The 12,923-nt window shown below is 40.3% G+C and overlaps 1 protein-coding gene across 2 annotated transcripts in view; it reads right to left on the reverse strand.

Moving 5' to 3' along the window:
• Positions 1-12,484, reverse strand: part of LOC117965593 (zinc finger SWIM domain-containing protein 4-like) — a 40,918-nt gene extending 28,434 nt beyond the window's left edge. Inside the window, exons 1-4 of one of the 2 annotated variants that reach the window (XM_059008338.1) lie at positions 12,024-12,484; positions 10,171-10,219; positions 8,560-8,836; positions 3,427-3,690 (exon numbers count right to left, since the gene is read on the reverse strand). In XM_059008338.1, coding sequence (XP_058864321.1) covers positions 3,427-3,579 — 153 coding nt within the window. In that variant the 5' untranslated portion in view covers positions 3,580-3,690; positions 8,560-8,836; positions 10,171-10,219; positions 12,024-12,484. The remainder of the gene's footprint in view (positions 1-3,426; positions 3,691-8,559; positions 8,837-10,170; positions 10,220-12,023) is intronic. The other variant, XM_059008337.1, reaches the window with a different exon arrangement.
• Positions 12,485-12,923: the final 439 nt, after the last annotated feature.

Raw genomic sequence — 12,923 nt, forward strand, 5'->3', positions numbered from 1 at the left:
CTGTTCTCATGTGTCACAACTGAAACACTACCAGACTATTATTATTTGTTTATTTAGCAGACGCCTTTAACCAAGGCAACTTACAGAGATGAGGGTGTGTGAACTATGCACCAGCTACAGAGTCACTTACAACAACGTCTCACCCAAATGATGGAACACAAGGAGGTTAGGTGACTTGCTCAGGGTCACACAGTGAGTCGGTGAGTGAGCCAGGATTTTAACCGGTTACAAGCCCTTTTCTTGAACCACTGGAGCACACATGAATACAAGCTGTTAATACAGCCTGCACCCCCTCGCTCACGTATCTGTGTGCAGCAAGTATCCAGTACTACTGTATAGAGGCACCGTGTTGAAAACAATCTAATACAAATACAACACACTGTGCAGAACTGCTGTGTGCAGGGAGGGTGGCTCCAGGATGCGGGCACACTGAGAACACTGTGTTTTTTTGTTGTGTTTTTGTTGTGTTATACCTGTGTATAACAGGGATGGTGACAACAAAGGCTGGGGAGGGGGTTAGGGCAGGAGGGGTTAAGCAGAATAATTCCACTGCAAATCCAGAATCCTCCAGGCTTGGCCGGTAAATCCAAGCAGTGCCCTAATCTCACCCTGAAGCCACCACTGATCACTGTGCTGGATGTGCAGGTCAAGCACCATTATATATATATACACATACATATATATATACACACACACACCAAATGAAAAAAATGAAAAGGTTTTTTGCATGTACAACATCATTTATTTCAGGATGTTTCAGACAAAAGCCCTTCTTCAGCTGTGTAGAAAGTCAAACACAGTAAACTTGTTCTTTTTCAGGAATTCTGTGGATGACATCATGTCAGAAGAGAATGTCAGAAGAGAATGTTCATTCCCAAAGTTCCTAGTTCGAAGATAAACTCGCATTCCCTTTGTTTCCGAGCAGCATTTGTTCCACAGTGCGGACCGATCCCACAGATGGTGATGTCTTCAGCAGTGTATTCTCATTGTTGAACTGTCGAGACTGGAAATGTAGTGGTGCTGATTCAAAAGCTTCGTAAATGGTCCACAAAGTGGTTTGCTAAATGCCTTTTAGTTCCCCCACTGTTCAGTTTGTGGCGGTTCTTGCAGATAATGCAGTTTACTATTGCTTTACAGGTGCATGTAAGAGTCATAGGTGTTGAATGGTGATTTAGTGCCTCTGGTCTGTTTGGGTGTTCATGCATTTACAGGGAACTTTACTGCACTGTGTTACTTTTCTTTCTGCACAGCTGAAGAAGGGCTTTTGTCTGAAACATCCTGAAATAAATGATGTTTTAATCATGTAAACTTTTTGTGTACATGCAAAAAAATATATATATTTGTGTACACGGCAGTTATACCTCCTTTCAAACACACACACACACACTATATATATATATATATATCACACACACACACACAGAGGGGGAGGGGGGAGAGTTGCTGTTTTTGTTGATATATCTTCTAAGCTTTCTAAAATAATCAGCTACAGTATTATTAATGTAAAGTCCCTGTCTAAATGTGCTTTCAGGTATTATTAAACAGTCGAACCCGTCTGACGTGCGGTTTGTGACGAGTCAGTTCCACACAGATCTCAGCAGAGACACGGTCAGCATTCCCCTGCGCCGATGCTTCTGCTTTTAAAATAAACACATTGCAGCGACACGACTTAAGAGATAACTGTGACTGCTGGCAGCCAGTTGTATTTGTGTATGCCTACGCTTTATTCGATTCACTACAGTAGCGTTATTATATATACCGCATTCAATACAGTATCTTGCCTATTTTGTGAACGGTGGATTTAATACTGCAAGGCGCTGCAAGTCTTCTGAAAGAATCCTCAAATCGATGCTTGAAATGATTTTAAGCGACACACACCAGACACGGTCGCTCGCTGCTATCCCCACTGCGTGCTGTGTTTCGGGGTTTCACTTTCCACCATCTGCTCGGTGTATGATGAGCTTCATTTGACCGTGACAGCGTGGGTTCAATTGGCTATTCATGAACTGAAACGGAATATTAGCCTTTTTCCTATAACGCGCAATATCAACTTCTTGGGAACTGTACACTTATCCAAGCTGCCGTTCACAAAGCATTTTTTAAAATGCGTATCATTTTTGTTTTCGACTAAATTGCACATGTATATATTTTTTATTTAAGCTTTATTTTATGCCAATGCTATAAGCTTTACATGTTGTATTTTGTTACAAATAACTCAAGTTATTTTAGGAGCTCCGACAAGACTGTACTGTGTGTGCACACACACACACATATATATATATATATATATATATATATATATATATATATATACACACACACACACACGTGTGTGTGCGTGGAAGGCCGCTCTGCATTGTGAGTATGGAGTTCTAAACAGAAGTAATATTTTACAGTGTGTTGCGTGATGTAAAGGCAATGTGTCACCATGTAAGTACTAAGAGACTAAATCCAAGGGTTTAATAATATGTACACACAGACTGTACTGCCGTATCTGTGCAAAAAGTGTCAGATACTATTGTAAAGTGACGCTGCGTTGAAAACGATCATACATTTTAGTGTAAAAATACAAACACAATTATTTTGTGAATTTGCGTGTAGAGCACCACAAAGTCCACATGACGTGTGTGTGTGTGTGAAGTCCTAGCACAAACTAAACACTGTGTTGGTTTTAACGCTTATTTTACTATTCAATGTAAATATTATATAAAAAAAACAATTCTAGCCACATCAAGATCTATCCCCTGTTGTTGCTATGGGCTAAACACATGTATTTATGGAAAGAAATAAAGACTATGGGTGATTCTGCTTTCCTTGCTATATAGCTGACAAAGCGCTTCGTCGCTCTAGTACCTGATCGTGGATTTGCACTCACAGAGCGCACTGCCCCATTATGCCATCATGAGAATATAATCGGGTAGGCTGCCCATTGTCTGTGGAACGCGTTATTCTCTAATTCAGTTACACTAGTACTTCCTGTTAACTTCTCTCGTCCCAACGAGACCGAGTGTTATTGTAGTACCCCACCCCGCTCCCTTTGCCTCGTTGTACCGAAGTCAATGCAGCAGCCCGTATAATATCCAGGAGGTAAATACAACAAAACAGCAACTAGCCTACAAAATCAAACCGAAAACAACAAATACAGTGTACTTTCTGAACCCCACATATCCTTATTGCGATCAGTACACATGTTATTACATTATTATTACACATTTCATATGAACCGTGGTCATGAGATTATTATAATAATGATTATGTAAAAATATACGTGTCAACATTGCCTGGAATTAAACAATGACCCACGTGTTTATAGACAGAGTATTCACTTTATTTGAACTTTACCGTGTATTTCATTAACCCCCTAGTTTGACCCGGTACAGTACCGTGTTTACTGGTAGTATTAGTAGTATGGTTGATCTTAGTTACCTGTTCAAATGCCCAGCTCTCTGCCACTCTCTTGGCGCTGAGGTCCAGCAGCGACTCGACTCTGCACTTCTGCCCGTGTCTGAGTGACCCATCCCGGGTTGCCGGAGCCGATGATACCGCGGTACATCTCCGCTTCGCTGCCGGTGGTTCCATTCACACAGAGCAGCCACACGCTGAACCTTAACCCCCTTTCCGAGCCACAAGCGTCAGGCAGGGTCAGATATATACGACCGCCACACGCCGCTTGCGTTGTGTGTGTTGAGGCTAAAACAAAACAGGAATAACAGTGGGATTTGAACACATAAATGCCTCGAGTTGTCAGTGTATTCGCCGCCCCCTCCGCCTCGAGCCCCGGCCGTGGAATGGTCAGCTCCTCGCCGCGAGCTGTAATAAACAGGACATCACACGCGCGCGCTGGAGTCCCGGGCTGGAGATTTCCCTCTCGTGTTTTTTAACGTCGCGAGGCTTCTTTGAAAACGGCTTTGTTTTCAACAAGGACAGGAAATAAAGAAAATAATGGAAATGGATCTTTTAACCATCCGCTCTCCGTTGTACAAATGATTTCCCTTTGTCGGTATTGTTCCACTGAATCCTTTTCTCGGCGCAGTCCAGTCCGGTTCGGGTCAGCGTTATTTCCGTTGGTTTTGGATGGTGTTAAATCAGGTCCGCCGATCTTGCTTTTAACTGTGCTGTGTTTTTTGTAATACTCCTCGTGCGTCAATCGTACGGTCCCTTTAAATCTCACAACAATGTACATCTATCAATTTCAACACTTCTATATCACAGCGTTACGGGAATCGCCCACACTGTCTCCGCATTGGTTCGCTCTGGGGGGTCCCGACTCTACGATTAGGTAAAAAGCCCGCCCGTCAATATGCGAGCCCGCCCCTCAACCCTTGGACTCGACCGTTCGAACGCCAGTCTAGCGCGCCACCGCCAATCGCATTGCTGTTGTGCCATAAAGGGAGTGGAAGTCCATATATGGGCATTGCTTTCATTCATAACTTTTTTGAACGTGAGTCAGTGGAATCCACCCCCTTAAACTGCGCCTCAATGGAATGGGGTCTCTTTGATGTGCTCGCCTTTGAAGTCGCAGATTCAACAAGAATTCTCAACCCCAAAGGCCCACCCTCCTTTAGCTCTAAAATCTAAATCTATACATAATCTACATAACACTTATTTAAATATATTATATTATATATAATATATATATATATATATATATATATATATATAATATATATATATATATATATATATATATATATATATATATATATATATATATATATATATAATATGTGTGTATATGTATATATATATGTATATATGTGTGTGTATATATATATATATATATATATATATATATACACACACACACATATATATATACATATACACACATATTATATATATATATATATATATATATATATATATATATATATATATATATATTTATATTATCTCCTTATCCTGTTCCTTTTACTATGCTTTACACTTTGCAATGCGTTTTTTAACCCTACTAAAATCAGTTTATGTACATTTTCAACTTGACTTCTCTTTTGAATTGGATAATAGCAGTAATTCATAGCGAGGACACGACGCGGGACGTGGGTCTCGTGCAGTAACAGTAGAGGGATCCGGGGTCTCACGACTACAACATTTCCTGCTACTCGGGAAAAGACAGCATCTTTAAGCAGCTCCCGGTCCCTGACTGCTAATTCAGCAGCTTCACAGACACACGGATAACGGCAGTCTGGTAATACTGTACCATGGGATTTGCGCGGAATGGTTCCCAGGTTTATGCTCTGCATTTACCGTAGTGTACCGTGTTTTAACCGAGCTTTATTGCTGCACACTTTGCAGTGCCTTTACTATGGGAAACGGTCAAGAACTGTTGAAACCATGTGCTTAATGTGCACTTCCATTTACCGCGCAGTCTTCCATAACAACATCCGTGTGGATGCTAAAATAAAAAGAAAAAAAAACACAAAAACTTTATTTATAAGAAATATGAACTAGCAGTCCCAGTTATTTATGTTTTACGTATTTATTTCTTTGCAGAGGTAGATCAGGTGCAGTTCGATTCGAGTCTTTTCTTGCTAAACGTAATACGTATTACTTTAGATGTGTTTCCTCAGAAACTATACGTGTAAAATATCGCATTATTAATGTCGATTTAAATGTTAGACGTGTTCTTTTACCGTATCACACTTAGACTTCTCGAAATGCTTGCATTTCAATTGTTAATTTCTAAAATGTAAATTTTACCATCAATTTCAAACAAAAAAATATATTTTATAAATGTCAGTTGTATTTATAAAAGGCCAGGTTTGCTTTTACGATTTGAAAGGAGAATTCAAGTTATATATATATATCTTCTCCAAGTGGAACTGTTTTATTGTATATCGCGTTTCAAGTCACAAACTTTGCAAAATTAGCAGTTTATATCTCCGTAGTTTTGTCTATTACAGTTGTATTAGATTTACAGAAACTGTGGAAGGGGTGAAATTAAGTAGGTCTTCATTATTTTATTATTAATACATAAAAAGCCCAACATATATAATAAACAAGCAGTGTCTCTCAGACGTCTAACGTGTTTGTTTTGCATAATCAAATATCTTTCATTCAATCTTTCTTTCGTTCTTCCTTATTTTCCCACAAAGTTGTCACTTTTCTCAGTCGAAAAACATTCACACGTAACACAAATGCTTCCCTCCTCGGGGAGCAACACGCATCCATAATAATCACACACACTCTGCCCCGCAGACAGGGGCAACTCGACACCCAGGCCGGTCTGCTGATAGGCGTGGAAAATAGGGAGTCATATTCTCACTAAATGTGGATTAGAAAACAAAATTCCTGCTGGCGTTCTAATAGTTATGGGTCCCAAATATGAGGCATCTAATTAGTGTTGCACCCCAATAGTTTATAGTACATTGACCGTTGCATAATATACATATATCTATATACAACGTTTCAGCTTCCGCCTTTTACACATACCATGGTAGAAAATATACCATGTGATAGATATAGATATAATTAGGTAGGCAGCTAGATACTATAATAACTATTTATTAAAACATAAGAACATAAGAAAGTTTACAAACGAGAGGAGGCCATTCAGCCCATCTTGCTCGTTTGGTTGTTAGTAGCTTATTGATCCCAGAATCTCATCAAGCAGCTTCTTGAAGGATCCCAGGGTGTCAGCTTCAACAACATTACTGGGGAGTTGGTTCCAGACCCTCACAATTCTCTGTGTAAAAAAGTGCCTCCTATTTTCTGTTCCGAATGCCCCTTTATCTAATCTCAGTTTGTGAACCCTGGACCTTGTTTCTTTTTTCAGGTCAGAAAAGACCCCTGGGTCGACATTGTCTATACCTTTTAGGATTTTGAATGCTGCTTGAATCAGATCACCGTTTTTTATAGCTTCCCCACATTGTCTAGATGAAGACATTTCTGAGTCAACATAAACTCCTAGGTCTTTTTCATAGCTTCCTTCTTCAATTTCAGTATCTCCCATATGATATTTATAATGCACATTTTTATTGCCTGCCTGCAGTACTTTACACTTTTCTCTATTAAATGTCATTTGCCATGTGTCTGCCCAGTTCTGAATGCTGACTAGATCATTTTGAATGACCTTTGCTGCTGTAACAGTGTCTGCCACTCCTCCTATTTTTGTGTCGTCTGCAAATTTAACAAGTTTGCTTACTATACCAGAGTCTAAATCATTAATGTAGATTAGGAATAGCAGAGGACCTAATACTGATCCCTGTGGTACACCACTGGTTACCTCGCTCCATTTTGAGGTTTCTCCTCTAATCAGTACTTTCTGTTTTCTACATGTTAACCACTCCCTAATCCATGTGCATGCATTTCCTTGAATCCCTACTGCGTTCAGTTTGAGAATTAATCTTTTATGCAGGACTTTGCCAAAAGCTTTCTGGAAATCTAAATAAACCATATCATATGCTTTGCAATTATCAATTTTCAATGTTGCATCCTCAAAAAAGTCAAGCAGGTTAGTTAGACACGATCTTCCTTTCCTAAAACCATGCTGACTGTCTCCCAGGATATTGTTACCATATAGGTAATTTTCCATTTTAGATCTTATTACAGTTTCCATAAGTTTACATATAATAGAAGTCAGGCTTATTGGTCTGTAGTTACCTGGTTCGGTTTTGTCTCCCTTTTTATGGATCGGTATTATGTTTGCAATTTTCCAGTCTGTCGGTACAACCCATGTCAAGAGACTGTTGCATGATCTTGCTTAGCGGTTAGTAAATAACTTTGTTAATTTATTTGAGTACTATTGGGAGGATCTCATCCGGCCCAGGGGATTTGTTTATTTTAAGAGCTCCTAGTCCCTTTAACACTTCTGCCTCTGTTACGCTAAAGTTATTTAAAACTGGATAGGAACAGGTCGACATGTGGGGGCATGTTGTCCGTGTCCTCCTTTGTAAAAACCTGTGAAAAGTAATCATTTAATATATTTGCTATTTCTTTTTCTTCATCTATGATTTTGCCATTTGTGTCTCTTAGACATTTAACCTCCTCTTTGAATGTTCTCTTGCTGTTATAATATTGGAAAAACATTTTGGAATTGGTTTTAGTCCCCTTAACAATGTTGATTTCTATCTCAATTTCGTCCGTCGTGCATCCCCCCTGGTTTTCCCAATTTATATGGGGGGGGGGAGTTGAAATCCCCCATTAGTATGGCTTCTCCTTTTCTACACGCATTTCTAATATCATTGTATAACAGATTATTTTGCTCGGCGTCTCAATTTGGCGGTCTATAGCATGCTCCTATTATTATGCCCTTTGAATTTTTGTCCATTATTCTGACCCATATTGATTCAGCGTTGTTTTCTTGTCCAGATTTAACACCTGGGCTTCAAGACTATTTCTTATGTATATTGCTACCCCTCTGCTTCTTTTGTCCTGCTGGTCTTTCCTATACAGTGTGTACCCACTAATATTGTACTCGTCCTCCAGCACCTTCAGACAACCAAGTTTCTGTAACACCTATCACATCGTAGTTACTTGTTAGTGCAGTAGCTTCAAGTTCTAACATTTTGTTTCTGAGACTTCTAACATTTAGATAAATACATTTAATGGCTGTCTTACCTGATTTGTTGCCCTTGTTTTGATGTGGTCTCCCTTCTGTTTTTTTGTTTTCTCCCACCTTCCTTATTATTTTAAATGCTTCTGGACCTCCAAGGATCCTTTTTTTCTGAGTAGATTAGTTCCCTTTTTGTTTAAGTGCAGTCCGTCCCGTCTATATGGATAGTCCTTGTTGCTTAATGTGCTCCAATGTTCAAGAAAGATGAAGCCTTCCTGTGTGTATTCCTTTGCAGAAAACGAGGGCTGTATTATACACAGAGCAATTACCACTGTGCTAAGCCTAAAAAGAAAATGTGACAAGTTTCAAATAAACAGCTCAGGAGGTTCACTATTTAAGAGCTCCTGTGAGAACCTTAGTTGTGTTTTAATGTTTCTGTAATAATAGCAAAATGGTGCAGACAGACAGCAGCATGGTGGTGCCTGCATCGTCAATGTGGCTTGACCTTTTGACTGTGCTTGTGCTTCAGAATCGCACCTAGTGTTATTTGTATGTGTTATTAGTTTTTACAAGTAAAACAGTGTCTGGAACTTCTAGGTTTGAAATAACAACAATATGTGACTATAATAAACCTTTAAAATGTGTACGATTACTATTACCTTTACCCTAGTAAATGTGCAGTTTCTTTTGCTAATACTGTGCAATTACAGTACCATGTTTTGTTTTTTAACCATGTGTATAGGTGCATTACTATACTTTCACTATGCTTTAACTATGCTGAGAAACCACCTTGTCCTACTTTAGAAAGCTGCGTCGGGTTGCAGCGAATCAGCTTTTCCTTTCCCCAAGACATTGCTATGCCCAAATTTTCATTTAGCGAGCCCAGTTGTGATTTGAAGGGGGGCTACTTCCCAAATCACAAGAGTGTGAGCTTGGTGTCCCATCCTAGACTTGCTCCCAACCCCCCTCCCTTTCCTTCCTAGTCTCCCACACACTCTCGGATACATCGTTTTGGAGAAAGAGCTGAGAGCTGGCAAGCTTTAAGAAGATGTTTTCTTTTTTTCCTGGGTCTGACTCTGGAAAGTGTGAAGTGTCAGTAGTTAGGCGCCCCCCCCCCCCGCTTCTCTCTCACTGTGATTAATGGGTTAGCCCAGTTTACCCCCCCCCCCCCCCCCACCGACAGACACAGGTTCCTCCCAGTGTATATTGAGCACCAGGAACATAGACCCCACCCCCTTCTCTCTCACTGTGATTAATGGGTTAGCCCAGTTTACCCCCCCCCCCCCCACCCACAGACACAGGTTCCTCTCAGTGTATATTGAGCACCAGGAACATAGACCCCCCCCCCTTCTCTCTCACACTATAAAAAGGTGTCAGTCTCAGCTACCTTCAAAGAAACACTGTTTGTCAATCTTTTCACCAATGAACAAAGAGAAGGGAATAAAGCAAGTGCAGCTGTCTGGTGGCAAACTCACAGCTTTCCATTTCCTGCCAGAATCCCCAAGGTTTACACAAGATATTAAGATGTTTAAACATAGATTTTATAGGGCCAATTAATGTAAAATCATAAACACCATTTTAATCTTTCAAAAAGTTTTGTAAAAAACTTTTTTTTACCAAAAGCAAAAAAAAAAATCAAGCAAATTGCATTTTGGGTTTAAAAAAGACCTTGGTACCTCTTAATAAACCTGTCCCATAGCCTCCATCACCTCCCTATAGGCGTACCTTGGACAGAAAGGGTTCAAATTAAACAAATACCAAATGATCTCCTGCTAATGCTGTCTATCAGTGTGAGCCCTCTGGTCAGCCTGGCCCTATTAAGACAGGACCCTTGTGGTTATTCAGCAGTGAGCATGTTAATTGTCTATTGTCCCCACGAGATAATCTCCCCCAAAGCAAACTCCCAGACCTACCTGCACATCTGCCTGCCGCTTCAATTAATTCATTAAAGACAAACTTAAAAAAAGCTTTCCAATAAACTCTTAAAACTACCTATCACGATCATCTCAACCTAAATGATCTCAAATTGCAATGCAATCAGAAAGACAAGGGGAATGCAATGGTTCAGCATTATCCTGAGGGGAAATGATAGAACAAGTATAGGGCAGCTACAATAGGACGAGGCTGCCATTGGTAGAATGGGACCACAGCATGCTAACTATAACCATCCCTGATGATCTTCAATGAAAATGCAGACAGACAGTGGCACTACAACACAATACTGTTTCTGCATATACAATATGGTACCACAAGCATAGGGCAGATACAATGGCATATTTAATTATTATAACGCAGACAGAGAGCTGCCTCTTCAATAGCAATGCAATAATGGTTCTGTGTTATGTTAAGGAGAAATGATGAGAGACTGCCACTGGTAGAATGATACCACACTTTACATCCCGATTGCATCCTTGTACCAAACAGCGTTGATAACACAGCAGTACAGGGGTGGAAAAAAGACTCCTATTGCAAAGCAGTTTGATCCAGTCCTAGTTTAACTGAGTTTAATGAGACATGTGAGCTTGTTTCCTATACACTGGTGTTAATCAAGCACATATTCAAACCTGGAGTGGGTGAAACTGCAATAGCAGTCTCATTGCCATGCTTGCTGTTGCACGGTGCCAAGTCAGCACTAGGGGTGTACTGGGCTACTTGTATTCGGAGCACAAGAAGATCAAACGTTTATTTAATGACAGCACACTTTGTTATAATACAATATTTAACTGGGATAGAAAGAGCATGTATTTTTAAAACACACTTCCTTCAGGGGTATAGAAATGCTTACAAATCAGTATGAAGACAGAATTAAAAGAGGAAAAACGGTGATCTGGTTTAAGGGTGGAGGCTCTAATCCGAGAGAGCACATTTGCCCCCTATCTGTACCCTGCAGGGGTCTAATCCTGTTATAATCCAGGGAGAGTGCACTCAATAGGAGTTCTATAGTGCTGGTACTGCAAGTGGGTAGGGGAGGTAATCACAGGACTGAGCACAGAGAAGGGACCAACACCAGGGCTAATCCCTCGAATAAACAGTACCTACGAGCTAGGAGGACAGGGCCGAAGAAATCAGGAATCTCTGTACAGAATTGAACAAAATAAAGCAGGAACGTTAAGGCTGTTGTTTTATGTCCTAAAATGTAGAATTGAACACATTTAAACAACATGATTTTATACCAATCAGAAAAGCCATCATGAGAAGCCCTCCATCAGAGAGCCGTTACTTTTCAATGATGTTAACATTTGTGTGGATGAGACTGCATGTGTGCTCTATCTATGTGTACATGGAAAAGTCTCTGAATCAATAACCGCACACTGCACACACCCTGCTGTACAAACACTACAGGTTTAAACAACGTTTAAATTCTAAACCACTGACATCCCTAAAATAAAGATGTGTGAAGGGGAGGGGTGTTCCACAGACAGCAGAGGGAGTGGAGGAATCGACTGAAGCCAGGAATCACCTCAGTGTAGAACGGAGCACCACTGTAGGAGCTGCAGCGTTTTTCTATTGGCATGTCTCCACCCTTTACCTTTGATGATGTTTGCAGTCATTGAAGTGGTTCAGCTGCAATCACTCCAGCAGTGGGTGCTTGTATTTGTTGGCAGGTCTCTCTGTTAAAGTGCTGTGACTCTGGGTTCAGGGGCTGCTCTCTTGCTCCAGCTGCTTGCCACTGAGGCTTGCTCATCCAAAGCCTCTTCATAGCAGTGGCGCCTGGTGGCCAAAAAAAAAAAATGCAAAAGGCAGACAAAAAGGCAGCGGGCTGCAGCAGCAGAATCTTACTGTTCTGACTGACAACACTTCACATCTTAACATTTTACCCCAATTTGGCTGTTAAACGCATTTTCTCCACTAGCCAGCAGAGGAAATAAAACAGTACCCCATCATAGTTTATTCTAATAAGCTTAACTGTTACACACTGCCAGGGTATGTTTAAAAATACACTGTATACAACAGGAATATAGCATTTAGATTTCAAGACCACATCACAGGGTGTGAATGTTCAAGTTTCCAGTGGGGGGGGGGGGGGGAGAAAATACAGAAGCTACAAAACAGAAGGAAAGCCTCCAGTAAAGATGCATCACGGTGACACAGCACTGCTACCATCTGCCCCCATGCAAATGTTACTGTCGCTAAACACATTTTATTATTACTATTCTTATTATTGATAACGAAAAGGAAATAACGTATGCTTATAATGCTACAAACAACATTTACCAAACTAAAAACAGAGTGACTATGTACTGTACGTACACAGAATTGTCATACTACATTAAATGTTTGAATATCATCTGTAGAAATGACATCCAAGTCACATGAGGCACAATTACAAACTCGTAGCTTCTAATCTAAACTAATCTGCCATGGAAAAAAACGAGCTTCATTAATTTATGTATCGATTTCTTCTAGCACAGTAAAGAAAATGGATGAA

This window comes from Acipenser ruthenus, chromosome 36 (genome assembly GCF_902713425.1).
Source record: "Acipenser ruthenus chromosome 36, fAciRut3.2 maternal haplotype, whole genome shotgun sequence".
Classification (NCBI taxonomy): domain Eukaryota; kingdom Metazoa; phylum Chordata; class Actinopteri; order Acipenseriformes; family Acipenseridae; genus Acipenser; species Acipenser ruthenus.